Source organism: Lingula anatina, chromosome 2 (genome assembly GCF_051362555.1).
Source record: "Lingula anatina isolate TDL-2025a chromosome 2, LinAna3.0, whole genome shotgun sequence".
Taxonomy (NCBI): Eukaryota; Metazoa; Brachiopoda; class Lingulata; order Lingulida; family Lingulidae; genus Lingula; species Lingula anatina.
The window spans coordinates 14574665-14592511 of record NC_141768.1 but is presented as its reverse complement, the minus strand read 5'-3'; the positions used below and the strand labels follow the sequence as shown (position 1 = coordinate 14592511).

The 17847-nt window shown below is 35.8% G+C and overlaps 1 protein-coding gene across 1 annotated transcript; it reads left to right on the top strand.

Moving 5' to 3' along the window:
- The first annotated feature begins 12 nt into the window (after positions 1 to 12).
- LOC106153000 (creatine kinase M-type) lies at positions 13 to 5910 on the top strand. The gene is made up of 6 exons (XM_013526758.2): positions 13 to 155; positions 3261 to 3472; positions 3710 to 4169; positions 4388 to 4511; positions 4763 to 4952; positions 5295 to 5910. Exons 2-6 carry the CDS (start codon positions 3289 to 3291, stop codon positions 5477 to 5479), a joined length of 1143 nt encoding a protein of 380 aa, XP_013382212.1. The 5' UTR covers positions 13 to 155; positions 3261 to 3288; the 3' UTR covers positions 5480 to 5910.
- Positions 5911 to 17847: the final 11937 nt, after the last annotated feature.

The window sequence follows — 17847 nt, the reverse complement described above, 5'->3', positions numbered from 1 at the left end:
CTTTCCTGTCGCAAAAAATAGAGTACTTTCATTTGGCTTATTCCCTTTTTTGGATATATTGTTTTTCTCCTCCAATCAAATGTGTGTTGCGAATCACATGACTCACGTGAGTTTCTCCAGCACGAAGAGTTGTCAGCGGTCTTCCGAACTAGCAGGTAGGATCTTTTAGTTTCTCCAGTTTTGCATAGCAAATTATTGAAAAAGATAATATTTGGAATACATCCAGAAACGTTTTTGCGTTTGCGCTTAAGTTTCATAGGTGTCTTATTTAGAAATTAGGTGAACTTGCACAAAGAAAGGTTCGTTGTTAGAGACGCCATGTCAACAGTCGACAATATTTTGCGTTTTGTGTAACTAATCGATGGCCTTTTAGACTATATGTTTTGTTGTTTGTTGATATTTACAATTAGTCTGCTGCATGGCATTTTCATAATTTGTATCTTGCTCAGTCGGATATTTGTCTGTTTGGTGTATTGTGCCCACCCAGAAAGTGTAGAGATCAGGCTTAGGCATCCTAGCTGCAGCTTGTAAGATAGGCGGTATCGAGGTAAAGAAAACGTGAAATTGGATTTTTAACGGACGCACGACGGTGCAACAGCAAGTTTTAAAAAAGCATCTGCAATTTATGATTTTTGTTTTGAATAATCACTATTTTCGTTTTTAAAATTATGCTTAAGTTATTTGAGGGGTTTTATAGTTTTTAACATCTGAGTTGGGGAAGATTAGTGGCTTTGCAAGATATGTACACATACAAAATGTGACTGAAATTTTTAAAAAGCGCAGTAACAATAATGTAGCTTCAAATATATATTCTATCTGGGATTTTCCTGCTTAAATATTTATCAGAAAAATGAGCAAATCTCCCCTTCTCAGTAATCATTGCCAATCCACCCCATTTTGTACCATTTCCATTTAGGCAACTAAGCTGCATTCACATAAAAAATCTAAATTCTAAAAATCCATTGGCGGTATCTAGTGATCACGGTCTGTGCCCTGAATACCCCGCGGCATAATTAACTAGCAGCGCGGGCGAGTCGTTTCCAAAGCTGTAATTGATTCTCGGCTGCGCTCCGAGGAGATTCTGACGCCTGGACGCATGCGCAGTTGTATCTCTAAACTGGATTTCGACAGTTTGCACTCATATCTGTCATGTGTATATGGACCTTATCTTCTTCGTATTGTTGTTGCACAAAATCGACAAACACATTTTTCAAAGCAACCGTGACTGTCATTTTCTTTCTCTCTGCACATGCGTCTAGGAATTGGAATTTGCTCCGAGGGCAACCGAGATTTAATTACAGCTTTGGAAGTAACTCGCTCGCTCTGCTAGTTAATTAGGCCACAGGGTATTCAGGGCACAGACCGTGATCACTAGAAACCGCCAATGGATTTTTAGGTTTTTAGAATTTAGATTTTTCATGTGAACGCAGCCTTAGTTATAAATGACTGACCATAATTAAGCCTGTCTTCCGGTACATTTTAGAAACAAATATTGAAATCAGGTATTTTTATTTGAGGGGTAATATTGTTTACAAGGTCTGAATTGGGAATGATAAGTAGTTTTACTGGATATATTTATATACATGGCCATAGAAAATGTGACTTTGAACATTTTGAAATGTGGGTAGCATACCCGTGAATGTTGCGAGTATAACATAGGACTGATATAAATATGAGTATGAATGAGAAATATATCTCAATTTTAAGATAAGTTAATTTTATTCACCTAGGCTTACTATGTCCTTTTATAAAGACAATATCAAGGGAAAACAGCCAAAAGTTAATGTGAACATATTTAAATGTAACCAAAGGCTGTATTGATATGACTATTGTTTGCATTATGAGTCTAACTCAAGTATAAATACCTAATCACACTGATAAGATTGTTGAGCCATTGAAGTGGATATTATACTGTGACACAGCAGTACAGACCGTGCAGATTGTCACGTTTTGGGTGCATCATGTGAGAACTTGTACTAGTACATTTAATTTAAAATTTTGCTCTGTACACAAAATGCCGTTCTTAATATTTCTAATAAGATCATGGTAATAAATTTTAAGATCGTTGAATTAATTTTAATGTTTATTGTAAACCTTCAAAGAATTTTTTTTTTTATATACTTAGTAATGTTACTTAACTGAATTTGGATATCTGTTATCTCTAGCCTTTGGGCAGACTGAAAGCTTTTTTTAGAGTTAAACATGCTGCACTACTTAAGCCCATGTATAAACAGTCACAAATGTAAACATTTAATCAAAGCAGGTTTTTTAATGTTGGGTTTGATAAGTCAAAACTAGCGCACTGGTAATCTGCTGTTAGTTAGTTCATCAAAGGGGCTATTTTATTATATAGACCTACCATATACTGATATAGAGGTCAGCTGCTGTGGAGTTATTTTTCACATGCACAAGATGAAAACATTCCCATAGCTAGTTTATTTAACATACCTTGTTGTATGCAGCTTAAGACTGTCTGTATGTAGTGAATTACTTCAGGTAGCTTATGGGAAGTTTGCCAGATTTGTAGAAGTTGAGCAAGGCAGTAGGGCATTTTTTAGGAATTTATTAGTCAAGAATGTGATTGCATAACAAGTGAAAGAGCTTGAGGCAATCTTAAAATGGTTTTAAATGGGAGAATTTGTATAGATCCAATTTGGCCGTTACAAATGCCTGTATCACTTTTCTACAGGTAATCATGTACCAATATTATAAAAACCATCTAATAATTCCAATGATGGGAAAATGTTTATTTGTATTATTGATACCTAAGGTATACCGTATGATGCAGTGTTGCACAATTATGTATTGTAGTCAGAGGGATCATGATACTATATTTGAATAAATTTCAATGTTAATGATTAGTACACAAAGCATTGTTTGTAAGAAAGAAAACTTGCTGTGGTTAGATATAAAGCTGGGGTAGTGCTAACACTCGCCAATTTAGCCAAGTGCTAAAACTGACTTAAATTGGCTAAACAAAAATAGGATTGATTTGACTTGTTTTAGTCAAATTTAAACCATTCTGCAGAAAAAGTAATGAAAAAGTAGTGATTTGGCCAAGTGAAAAAAATTGCTAGTGCTACCCCAGTAAAGCCTTAAGGTGTAGTTTTACATTCAGATTGAGTTGACAAAATTCAATATGAAAAATTAAAATTATTCCTCCTGATCTATATCATTCTTTATTATATTTTATAAATCCAACCTAAAATTATACTTATTTTTGAGATTTCAAGAAATACCTTTCTCGCCATATTTTATAGCAGTGACATCCAAACAAATCCCACCAACATGCCTATCTGCAACCTGAACCAGAAGAATTTTGATCCTGAGCAGGATTATCCTGAACTCAGCAAGCATAATAACTGGATGGCTAAATGCCTGACCAAAGAGATCTATGCGGCCAATAGAGACAAGGTCACCAAGTTTGGAGTCACTCTGGACCAATGTATCCAGACTGGTGTTGACAATCCAGGTACTGTACATGAGAGAGAGAGACTTAATCTCATGTTAAACAAAATGTTTTGATTAAGTAGTTTAAAATTTGACATTAGCTGCTTTTTTAAATGTTGTTTTGGATAAAGGATACCTTAAGTTCACTATTAGTCCAAATGTTACATAGTAAAGATTTAATTTTGGTTTTTATACATAATTAAAGAAAAAGGAATTTGATTATTAAGTAAAAACATTTATGTGCACAATTCAATTTTAGGCCATCCTTTCATCATGACTGTGGGTGCCACTGCAGGAGACGAGGAAAGCTATGAAACATTTGCTGACCTCTTTGACCCCATTATTGACAAACGTCATGGTGGCTATGCTAAGGATGCCAAGCACAAGACTGATCTCAACCCAGACCACCTTCAGGGCGGAGACGACTTGGACCCAAACTACGTTCTCAGCTCACGTGTGCGCACAGGTCGTAGCATTCGTGGCTACAGCTTACCACCAAACTGCACTCGTGCTGAGAGGCGTGCTGTGGAGCGAATTACTGTCGATGCTCTCAATGGCCTGGATGGAGAATTCAAGGGCAAATACTACCCACTGTCTGGCATGACTGAAGAGGAACAGGATAAGCTGATTGAAGACCATTTCCTGTTTGACAAACCAGTGTCTCCTCTTCTTACCTGTGCTGGTATGGCACGTGACTGGCCTGATGCCCGTGGTATCTGGTGAGTTTTTACTTTGTCTCATTAAAAGTGAAATTCAGATGGCATGGTCTTGTTTTTGTGCTATGAATATCATAAATGAAAATCTTCTTCTTTATTACAAGATGCACAAAACCACAGTTTGGTTGACATTTAAGATGCTTTGCTAACCATTCTTTTTAAAGGTTAAATACATGCAAACTGAAGCAAAACTTAGGGTAAAATATGTACATGTATTTCAGGCATAATGAAAACAAAGACTTCTTGGTCTGGGTGAATGAGGAGGACCACATCCGTGTCATCTCTATGGAGAAGGGAGGTAACATGAAGAAAGTCTTCAAGAGATTCTGTGATGGCCTGAACAAGGTAACTTAACACAATTGGGGAAAACATAAATAGTCATTATTGGAGAGAATCCACTTTCTTAAACTCTCAAATACACACTTTAGCCTTTGCCTTAATATGTAACCAATTGCAACTTCCAAAATGTTAAAACTGATTTGATCTCTCTTTTTAAATTAATTGTATATATTGTAACTATTGTAACTAATTCATAGAATATATCATATAAGGATCAAAAGTTATGTCTAAGATGTTAATGATTTTCAAACCACAAGGTTGAGTCTCTCATGAAGAGCAAAGGCAAGGAGTACAGCTGGAACGAACATTTGGGCTACATCCTGACCTGCCCCAGCAACTTGGGAACTGGTCTGCGTGGTGGTGTCCATGTCAAGGTCCCTAACCTGTCCAAGGACTCTCGCTTTGATGACATTTTGGAGAAACTACGTCTTCAGAAACGTGGCACAGGTAAATTTGTTTTTCGTTCACTGCGTTGCGGTTCACATACTCCAGGCCTCCTGTTGTGGAAATGGTCCTTTTATTGTATTTCCATAGCCAATTATTAACCTTAAAACCTCGCCCAGTTTGCATTAACAAATTAACTGTTTAGCTTTTTTGCTTTCATTTTCTTATGGTCAGTTATCAATTAAAGGTGCTTCTTGATATTTCAGCTTGACAATAAATTGTTCACGTTGAGAGTTTGTACCTGTTTAAATGTGAATTCCAGTGTAGCAATATATATTTGGTGGTTTTCTTCAGATAGTTAATAGTTATTCATTCACCAATTATTTGAATTATCAAAAACTTTAGGTGGTGTAGACACTGCTGCTGTTGGAGGCACCTTTGATATCTCCAATGCCGACCGTTTGGGATACTCTGAGGTGGAGCTGTGCCAGTTTGTCATCGATGGCGTCAAGCTCCTGATAGAAATGGAAAAGAAGCTGGAGAAGAAGCAACCAATTGATGATTTGATCCCAAAAGAAAAAAAGAAGTAAATGGCAGTTTTTGGAAAAATTATGCATCTAAAAACAGATATGAACTATTTCTTGACTACTTGAATTAAAACGCTGGACTTTTCTTGACCAAGGCCGTTTTACTTTTGAAAACATTTACAGTAGCATTGATTGTGATAGTGAACTTAAAACTGTGATGGAACTACTTAACAGACATCCTATTTATATTGTATGAAGACATTTTGGTGCCAAAATCTTAGCCATTGCAGGGCAGTGCACATGGTAGTTGTACATGGTAGTTTTAGGAAAACAGTGTTTTAACAGATGCCCTAAAAAGATCTTAACCTATTTATGAATCCAAATTTTACTATTTATTTCATACAATCTAATCCATATATACATGTTGATAGCAGTACCAAAATGCGTGAAAGACTTTTTCTCTCTGATTGCCAAATAAAAAGTGTGAAAGTGTTGCTATCTTGATTGTTGGTTTGCTCTTGGTACTGATCAGAACTTCCACTGAAATCTACACACAGCACACACCTTATAGTCTAGTGGGATTTCCACAAAAGATGAATAGTAGGGGCATTTTGGGGTAAAAGTTGGGAACCAGGCTTATTAGCATAATTTTGGGATGCTGAATCCGATTAACCCGGTTCCCAAGCGAAATTTTGCGTTTTTAACGGTCTAATTTGCAAAAAACCAAAATGGCCGCCAGATTTCCTATTTTCTGCAATATCTCTGGAACTAGACAGGCAAATATGACAAATGAAGTGTCTTTACCTATATTTTCAGGGTCGAGGAACATTATTAAGATGTTTCTGTTAAAATTAGATTTACGTAATTTTCCTAAATATGCAAATTAGGATCGCCATTACTGAAAAACCGTTTTACTTCTGTATCTCTGTAACTAGGTAAGCAAACATGACAAATGAAGTGTCTGCACCTATGTTCTCAGGGTCAGGGAATGTGATAAATCTTGTTTTATGGGTAGCACTGACTTTGTGAATCGTGTCCGAGTAGCACCTTTTATTGTTTCTTCCCTGTATCCGTCAAACACAAGTCAATCTGCTGATAGTTAGAACCTGTCTTCAGAACTGCTCATATGTTAACTAGGCAAGCAGACATGACATATGAAGTGCCCACACCTATGTTTTCAGCGTTAGGGAAAGTGGTTCAGACATTTTCACTATAATCAAATCAGCAATGAGTGCTACATGTACACTGTCACACTGTAGCAATTATTCGAATCTGAATTGAATTTTGCAATTAAACACTGCCATTGGGATGTAAACATATTGGATCACACAACTGCCCCTTTTACCTAAATTTAAAAAAGATTTCTTTATGTATGCAATGGAGGGATTTGCTGAATCAAGTAATTCATGTGATGCAATGTACGGACTTGACATTTAAATAGATTTTTTTCAAACATATTTTCTTTGGTTTTTTCCCATATATTAGTAATGGATGAAAAAAACACTTGTTATCATGTTCGATATGGCTTTAATAAATCAATCCATGTGAAAACATCATCAAAAATTTAATCTAAATACGTATTCAAATCAGCGTTATAAACAGCGCATAGATAATTTTATAGCTGATAACAACAAGGTATTAAATGCTTATGAACTCGATATTATCAAGAATATCAGTTGGTAAGGATTTTCTCTTACACAACAGAATCATCAAGACAAATGTGAAAAATGGGAACTGATAAGAACGCATGCAGCCTCTTCTAGCTGCAACCAGAGCCCTCACTCGGCCAGGGATCCATGCAGAGAGGTTTCTGAGAGTTTGATCCAGTATTGTGTTACACGCATTAGTCAGAGCTTGCCTAAGCTTGTGCCGATTTGTAAGCTGGACGGGTTGGCTCTTGATTCTGCTAGCGATTTATGCCCACTGGTTTTCTATAGAATTCATGTCAGGGAATTTACCTCTTGGTTTTGCAGAAAAGCAGCCATTGCATGGGCACGGCGTGGTCGGGCATTGTCATCTTGCAGGATGAAGTTGTCCTGGAAGCACCTTCTTGCAAATTGCAAGCAAGTATTCTCTAAAATGTCCCTTTATTTTATCTGGTTGAGGTTTCCATCAATTGCCACCAATAGTGTTTTGGCTCCAGTGTGGAAACCGGCCCATACACAGATACTGCCACGGCCACAAGTCACTCTAGTGTGACACAATCCTCGTGCATTAACTCGTCTGGAAGCCTACTGACTGATTCAGCCATCTCGGTGGTGGAACTCAAACCCTGCCTCATCTGTAAAAATCTACATGAACCCAGTACTCTGCCTGGAACCACAAATGGTGTCTGGCCCACCCCAGACGCAGCGCAGACGTTAGTGTTGCTCTGTTAATGGAGGTAGCCAACTAACAGTAGCCTTGCATTCACTAGAGTTCTAGAAACATGCTTTTGAATGGTAATTTGCCACTCATTTTTTACAGCAAGAGTTGTCTTTGTCCGGTTGTTGCGCCATAACCGCAGAAGCATGCGGTCTACCCTTCTGGTGGTGACTTTAGGACGTCCTGGCCGTGGTCTCTGTGTTAATGTACCAGTCTGGGCGTATTTTTGTAAGACGTTAGAAACTGCTCCCTGGGACACATGCAGTTGTCTGGCAATAGCAGTTTGCTTCAGTCCATTCTGGCATAATGCAACAATAGTGTGGCAAGTTGCTGCCGTTAGTTCACATACCGTAAGATCAGCTAACAGTCTGCAAAATATCAAACTATTTGACAGGACATTGCCGAAATATAGAGACTTATTTTGCAGCACTGCTGCCCTTTTATACTCATTCTGTAACCCGCCAAAGAGGACTGCTCAGAGAAACTGCCACATATTACGTAATATAACCGCGCTTCAGAGAAAGCAGCCTAATGAACAATAACCAACACACCTGGCTACACTTATACCTGATCACAATTGTCGTATGTGATCAATTTTTCTAAAAAAGTTAATTTATTATCAACACTTTGCTTTTGAACTAAAATATTCCATATTAAATGTCAATATGTATGTGTATACTTTAAGTACACGATGACATCTCACCTCATCCATTTCAGCGATTTTTCCATTAGCCTATTATTACTGGTTACCCGTTGGTATCGTTTCATTTTAATTTACAAAATTTCTTGAATTTTAACTTTAATCTTCTGATATTCTATTGAATCCAATTAAATGATTGACGATACAGAAAACATTTCTGTATTAATAGCAAGTCTGAGCAGTATCTCAAGCTTCTAAACGATTTCGTTGAGACCAAATCTGTAACAGAAAGTTTAACAGAAGACGTATTCTGCCCTGATGAAATTAAACTGAATGACTCCTAACCAAGTGGCGGATTTAGAGGGGGGCTCAAGGGGGCCCTGACCCCCCCCCCCCCCCCTTCGAATTTCTTGTCTTGAAATTATAATTTTGACTAGCTGAATCATAGTTGTAAACCATACCAAATGGCACCGTTCGCCCTCTTAAATATCAAAATTGTTCGTAGCCCTTCAACAGGCCCCTAACCTGTTGCTAAGTGGAGGGGAGGCTTTGCATCCGCGGACTTCCCCCTTCAAATAATCCTGGATCCGCCTCTGCTCACCTTGCCTTATAATTGATTGGCAAGCACTGGCAATTTCACTGGGAAAGCCTGACAATGCAGTGGCCTTTGGTAGTTTGGCTGACACATACGTAAGAGCAGTTCTGAAGGCAGGTTCTAACTATCAGCAGATTGACTAGTGTTTGACGGATACAGGGAAGAAACAATAAAAGGTGCTACTCGGACACGATTCACAAAGTCAGTGCTACCCATCAGACAAGACATCTGATTTGTCACATTCCCTGACCCTGAGAACATAGGTGTAGACACTTCATTTGTCATGTTTGCTTACCTAGTTACAGAGATACAGAAGTAAAACGGTTTTTCAGTAATGGCGATCCTAATTTGCATATTTAGGAAAATTACGTAAATGTAATTTTAACAGAAACATCTTAATAATGTTCCTCGACCCTGAAAATATAGGTAAAGACACTTCATTTGTCATATTTGCCTGTCTAGTTCCAGAGATATTGCAGAAAATAGGTAATCTGTCGGCCATTTTGTTTTTTTGCAAATTAGACCGTTAAAAACGCAAAATTTCGCTTGGGAACCGGGTTAATCGGATTCAGCATCCCAAAATTATGCTAATAAGCCTGGTTCCCAACTTTTACCCCAAAATGCCCCTTGCCTCTTATGCAGAGCCTTTTTTCAAAAACCTCACTAGACTATTACAGCAATTGGCTGCATAAATGTGCATTCCCTCTGCCACACAAGGAATTGTGTACAGTAAAATTGGAAACAGTAGATGTAAGGGAAAGATTGAACCTGCTTTAGTGGATGCAAATAGTAATACTGAAAAATGAACCTTTACTTTAAAAGTTGTGATTGAACAGATCTGCCAGAAGAGCCTGACCTTATTTGGTTTGCTCTATAATTTATAAAGCTGTGAAGAGGTGCAATGTCCAACTTGAAGATATTGAGTTTTGTCTAACCTATTTAGATACCAAGTAAATGCTATTATCAAATCAAGGAAACTGGGGTTTGCAGCTCGGTGTATTGATTGCTTGCTCATCCTTCAAATCGTACTTTATTAGAGATGAATTCACATTCTTAGCTGTATTATATTGACATATTCTCAGAATCATCTTGGGAGTGCTTGATAACAAAAAGCTTAAATCTCTAAGAATTGTATGTCACTTCAGATGATGCCCAAAAGGTGTGCTTTGAGTTCTACATCAAAGTGAGATTTTCAACTTTGACAAACATCAGCACAGCAATGGGGAAAGTAATTACTTTTTTATTAGAAGGTACACACTGAAAAAATTCAAGAATACTTAGTACTCCTGATATCATTTAAATAATTTTAGCGGAGATCACTTGGAAACATTGACTGGGTTCAGGGATGCATCATCCTGTTTGCTTATGTTACATAAAATTGAATTCAAGGGTTAATTAGAATGATTTTAAACAAAACTTGAAATACTCAATCTAGTCCTTGAATGGCTAATAAATTTCACAGCAAGAAACAAAACCATTAAGACCGCAATCCAAGGCCCCAATCAGAATAGCGGGCTAACTAGTCTGAGGGTCAAATATGGCGACCCACTACAAAGCTTGCTGTCTAATCTGCTAACAAACACTGAATAGATATCCCATGGGGAAGTATTAATTCAGGTGGGTCGGCTATACTTGACCTTTGGACTAGCTAGTCCCCTATTCTGAATAATAACATCATCTCTTCTTAATATTTTGATTCACATTAGTGAAAATTATGGATATTAGCAATAGCTTTTGACTACCCCAGTATCACCACTTAAAGGGAAAGCTCTAAAATTGCAAAACCTCCCGTGCGATCAACGGAAGACAATGCACCTGCCATTAAGCTAAAGGCAGTATGTCAGAGATTTCCAAGAGCATGCCTATATTTCAGTTAATTTTTTTCTTAGCTTAACATTCTCTTTCTTTCACTCTGTGGTGATTACTGGATATTTTTCTAAAAAAAAAATTTAATTAAAATGGTTGATTTATTCTGAAACAAGTATATTGCACCTACCACAAGTAGAAACATGCTCAGGTAATTCAGGTAATCTTCAGATTCACTTAAATTTTTTTTTCTCATGGATGACTAATGCTATTTTATTTTTAAACTGATTCTCAGACTATGTGAGTGGAACATTTCACATTAACAAAAGTATAACAGTTTTATTATGTTTTTCACACACTTTTATGTATTAAAATTATCAGCTTGTGGAGTCCATCTATTGATATGCTATCCTATCCTGTTAATTAACATACATGGCAAGTTTGAAGAGCCGTTCAGTACAAGGAAATCTAGTACTTGAACCATATTAAAACAAGCAATAATTACACAGCCTCATGTGCAATACTGCTCAAAGAACATTCATTAAGTAAAAGTAACATATTATAGAAATATGAGTGCAAGCAAATCTGTGCGAGAATTGGCACTTTGTGTGAGCAAAATATAGCTATTATGATTTACTGACATATGCAAGGAGTACAGTTAAGCACACTATACTTACTAAATTAAGTGATCATTTATTATGTCAAAAATAGTACCCAGAAATCATTGTAACTTGCAGTTCAGGTTTATCATTAGTTGGTGTAAAATAAGTTTGAAGAAACATACTTTGTAATGCATTTAAGAAAAGCTGACTTGAAACTATAGGTACTGCAGTGTCTTACAGTAGACCATAAGACAGGTGCATCGGGAACCAGCCACTTGGCAATTTCAAGGAAGTGGTGGGAAGTGATTACCTGGAATTGCTGCAGTCTTCAACCCAGCACTAAAACTTAACCCCTCAAAGAATCAAAAATAGTTGGGGAGTCTGTTCCCCCAATTGAAAACACATTTTCAATCTCAGATCTTGTTTTTCTTGCAATGTTGCTCCTTAGTTTCTTTGTAGCTGAAAGCAGGGGCAGATACAGTATTCTAAGGATTATTCTTTACAGACATATTCATGCTCTTCCAAACATTCAAATGAAAAATTTAAAAATCAAAAATTTGCATGTACAGTTCTTCGTATTAAATAATGGGGTCAGAATGGCTACTAGTCACTCAGAATTGATAGCTTTTGACAAAAAGAGGAAAGCAAATACCACCCTATGTAATTCCTATTGTGTTTGTGCTCGTGCACATACAGTGGTTCTATCAGCTTATACAATTTTGTAATACTCTTTCTCTCTTTTAGTGTTTTCTTTTTCATCACATTATATTTATCACCTAGCAGGTAAATACAGAACATAACAAGTGTCTCGTATCAATCTCCCTCTTCCACTTGAAGATTATATTTTTGTCTACTTGAAACATTTTGTCTGACATGATTCAAGGTACTTAAAAATTTTACTGTAAAAAACAAGCAAATAAATGAAAACTGATAGTAGATAACCCCTGGATTGCTAAGGTTTCTTGTGTATTGTAAGTGATCATACATCATGCTAACGGAACCTGTGAAAGAAGTAATGCTTGCTTCTACATAGAATTCTGAACAGTAATCAGTATTTTGCAAGAAGGGTGAGAGGTTAATTGTCAATTGATTTCAGGTTATGTTATATATGGCTGATTTGTAATTGATGTACACATCTGTGTAACTTGCCTCCATATCTGTCATTATGAGTAACCTCAAAAGTTCACATTTAATTCTATTTTAATAAGTACTTTAAAAAATTCTTTTACATGAAGCAACATCACCCATTTGCTGTGAAAGTGTGAAAATCAAAGATATCGTTAATGCTACCTGCAACTTACACAAACAGAACTAAATTATTTTTTCACGTGTGATATTAACTGTCCTACTAAAATATTTTTGAATATGCTTTAGTTTGTCACTTGTGTTTTTGAAAGAAATGTTCACTTAAGATCAAAGTGACATATCTGAACTCTTCTCTGACCATCAAAACTATTAATTAAAGAGATGGCCACACTATTTCGTAAAAAATTTACAGGGTATGTGTACTACTCATATGAATAAGATTCATTGCTGTCTATAAAGATATGTATTTAATCTTGAATTGATTTCTTTTAACTTAATATGCTAGCCTGGACTAGTTGGTCAAGGATCATTGAATCAGTTATAAGATTCATTGACCAAGGGAAATCTTCTGAGATAGCAAGAAAATGAGGCTGCCAGCAGTGAGTGGCATACCCTGGTACAGAATTAGATAAATGTGGAAGGATCTGGACATGGTGGTGCTAAGTTTTTTTACAAAAAAAATGAGTCTTTGCACTGGGAATGCCACCATAAAAGAGATTATTAAAAAATACACACTTAAGAAAACAATATTGAACAACTTTGAATATTGGAACGGATTCATTAACCATTGGAAAGTATGGGAAAATTGTCGTTTACCCCAGGAAAATCTGTTTTATGGCACTTTTCCTGCCCTTTAAACCATGTGACAATTTGGCTATCTCTGATGATTCCCATTCCCATCCATTCAAAATACTATATTGTAGATATGCTTTCAGATTCTTTAAATATCTGTAATTCTCAGCCATATATATATATATATATATATATATATATATATATATATATATATATATGTATATATTTTTTTTTTTTTGGGCAATTTCTCATATGATTCCCATTGCAACTAGTGGCAGAACTAGTTGATATACAGTCAGAATTTTTGTCACAAAGATGAGTCTCAGACAACCTTTCAAGTAAGTTTTTTTAATAGGGAAAACATTGTGACAGCCCCTAACATGTATATAAAACAATAACAGAAAAAATATTAATTAAAACTTGAAAAATAGTAATCACAACAAGATTGATCTCCATTTCTTATCACAGTCTGGTAGAAGTATCATCTCAAGTTCAATCTCGAGTTCAAATGCCAGCTGTAAATGAGTGGAGGGCAGGTTGTGAAACAAACCATAAATGAAACCATCATGGTAATGACGCACAAGTGAAGCCTAATCTGTTTATTTTCATCCTGGATAGTCTACCTTTCATGATTTACCTTCTCTATTATATCATTATTTCAGATAAATCAGTCCTAGCATTTTAGACTTGAGTCCATAATAGCTTTCATTTCCAGTATCTAGAATCAATAAGTAAAAAAAGGAAAAAATTCTTACCGTTGCTCATTTGTCTTTAAGACTTTTTTCTTTTGTTATTTTCTGAATTATTTACAAAGGCATTCTCAACAAGTCAAACAAATCTATGGCATCATTTTGTCACTTTTTGAAAAACCAATTGAGCTCTAACTCACTTAGGTCAGAGAGATGTAAATGAGAAATGAAATAATAATCGAACCATATTTTGGAGAGGAGATGTGGAAATTCATATCATTTTATGACTAAGAAAGACAAATTTGCAAATAATCTACTAACACTCAATGTTAAACAAATTACATACCTTAATGTCAAACCTAATACTTTACTTGCAATTTGCTAACGCACACCTGATACACTGACAAATGCCATGTTCTGCTTTAAAAGTCATCCACATAAATTTGGTTACAAATTTGTCCCAGCTCATATGATTGCAATTTCTGAGAAACATGACAGAACTAATCTTAATTTTTAATGATACGGAGCACTATATCTTTAACATCTTACAAGCTTTAATAAAGGAAAAGAAAAAGCAAAGATGGAAAAAAAAACAAAGAATGAAACTTTGAAAGAAAATAAATCCTCAGTAATTATCATATTTAACATCCCTCTTCAGAGAAAGCCGTAACATAGCAGGCATTGCAAAACAGATGGAGAGAAATGTGATCTCTGCAGAACATTTCTGCAGTTTTTTTTTCTTTTGGGGGTGTACATGAACTTTTGGCACTAACACTGTGCTTTCACAGGAAGAGAGATGCAAGCTATTAACCTAGGGATGATTTCTTGCTGGGTGTCTGTCAGTAATTTTATAAGTAGCCATACCATGAGGAATGAACTTTCAGAGTTCAGATGATGTCAAGTGAGAATGGTTCCTGGTATCCGATCTTGAATACATATACTGTATGATATGTGTCAGAAATTACATAATATAAAACCAATCACAGATATATCAGTTATGTAATTAATATATTGCAAGTCAGCTGGGCTTAGATTCTCATTACTGATCGACATTCTCCCAAATTTGCTCCAAGTTTCAGAGTTTTTAAATAATGTTTTCTTGGGTATTACTAGATGAACATTGATATGGGAAATAAAATTAATGTAGCTTACTCAATCATGCTGATTTTTCAAGCAACAAGAAGTTGTTACCCAAGAGACAAAATATTGGCAGTAAGGCAGAAATCTTGAGAAGGCTAATATCAATTTTTCCTAAGTTGTAATAAACAATGGGAGATGCAAGGATAATTTTGAGTAAAATTGTTCATTAGCTTGGTATTTGTATACAAATAAAACTTATTAGACACAAGCTGAGAATTTTTTTCTCACCATAAGTTAGCTTGTGTTCAACCTGGTACATGTAGTAATCCTTCATCAGACTGATGTGAGAAGGTGTTGTTATTCACTGACCACTGAGTGGTATAGAGGCCATTTTTTACTCAAGTCAGTCTGGTGTAGGCCCACAAGCAGGTCGGCCACAAGCTAAAGTATGCATGAGGAAAAATTTAATTCCTAGCTTGAGTCAAATAGTTATTATTGTATTATTCTAATATGTTTAATGTTTTTCATTAAAATTTCAAAAGAAGCATATCACACCAAAAACTGAATGGAAAACTACCAAGAGTTTTGGCCTGGGTCTGTAAAAAATCTTAAGTGGCATATGATGGTAAATGCATTACTTACATTCCATTCTTAAAATATTATTTACTATTTAAATACTATTAGTTACCATTTCAGAAGTTGGATGAATAAGTTTAGTATTTATCATTTCAAAAGAGAATACTGTTCCAAATTCTGTATGTTGGGCTGAACAGGTACTTGCATTTGTTAAAGGTTAGGAGGATATGATGGTAATTGAACACATGTAGCACAGTGACTGTAAACCACTAGTTCCTCCTTGTGGTAGTAGGACTAAAATAGATAAATGAAAAAATGAACTGACAAATAGGGAGATATAACATTGGTTCACCAAACCATCAATGTGAAGATATGAAACTAAACTTGGAGCATAATTTTAGCTTACTGACCATGGGATATCTGTGCAATGGTGCAGAGGAATTAGTTTGAACCTTGAAAAAAACAAGTTCAATATGCCAATTAATCAACTAAACTCCTCAGGTGTACCAGTATAGAACTCTTTTTTATTCTTGACAACCACCAGCAGCTGCTTTATCATATGTCATGCAAAGATCATTCCTCTTCATCATATTAAAAACAGAAATATACACAGTCCAGACTTGTGCAATGCATCAATCTCTCCCAACTTAAGGGTCTGCTCACAATATATGCCCAGCTTGAGAATTAATTTCTTACATCAGTCAGTACTTCCAAATTGTTATCATATGGAAAGGGAAGTTGCTTGCTGCTATAATGTCCATATATATATCATTAATTATGACAGATTGCTTTTATATACAACAGAACTACTATAACTCTGCCATCAAGTGGGTGTGAACACAACCAGTGGTCAATGACTTAAACTGATTTTCACCATGCATTTCTCCAAGCTTAATATATGAGTAAGATATATAAACCTTAATTTAATTGACTTTGGGAAATCTATTGGTACCAGTACACTGAGTACATGACTCTGAATGCCAGTCCAACTCATCACTGACATTTTCATGCTGTTTTAGGTATGAAAGGAAAACAAACAGCTACCAGACCAGAAAACTTTTAACACTGAAGTGCATATGGCCTGCCCTAATAATATTAAGCAATAGCTTAACTGTCTTCCCATTACGCAAGCTTGTATATAATTGATATTTATTGTTCGAAATAGCTCGGTTATGCCAGGATCAGTTTATGTTAACTGTTACTGAATTGGAAGATAGGAGTCGTGAGCTGACCGTGACTGAGCGTTTGTTTTTTGGTTTTAACATATATACATTTAAAGTAACTGAATAAACTGATAATTACCATGGCATAAGGTGGCTTCTGCAAAAAAATAATATTATGTAAGAGGTTAGAAGGGTTCCATTAACCTAACTTCAGGAAATATTACATTGGTACATACATTGTGAAAGAGGTGGTATCAGATGTTTCTGTACTTCTATTTCTGATTCATAATGGCTCTTGAGATACTTGCCATGTATGCAATGGTGCTCCTCTGAGAGCTCAATGCAATATTTATGGGCTCCACCCCTTCTGGATTATACTCTGACCTGCCAGATTTGTACATTGTACATCCTCATTATTTCTAGATCTCCGCTGGAAGATAATATCTTTTGAAGACATCCCTGGCATGTATGCACCACATCCACTAATGTGGGGGTAACTGTGCAGTTTACACTAACCCCCGCTGTCCAAAGCTGCATGGGGTAAAGGAAACTTGAATACTGCACAGAGATATCTTAATTAAGTCTCTCCACGCTCGAAATTTGCCTCTGCAATGAAGAGCAAGCAAAATTTATAACCTTAAAAATCTTCTTTTTTTTTTAATACAAAAAATGGAGATCGATCAGGATTTTCATTGAAATAATTTATTGAAGGTATGTACTGCAGTGAAGTCCATTTTATTTTCCATAAACATTATATTGCACATGAATTTATACATTTTCATGGCACAACATGAAAGTAAAAAATCACCCTACCTGTCATACCCAAGATATTTGACATCCACTGCTTTTACATAACTACCGCCGATAATTAGGTCTGGGTCTTTCAGTTTTCTACTTTCCATTGTGTAATTGTGTGAAAAGTTGAAAACTTGACATCTTTCTGTCACAAGAAAATATTATTAAACAAACAGACAAATAGTGTTATTTTCAATTTTTTGCCAGGTTATAAATATGAGCATGATGACCTCTGTACAC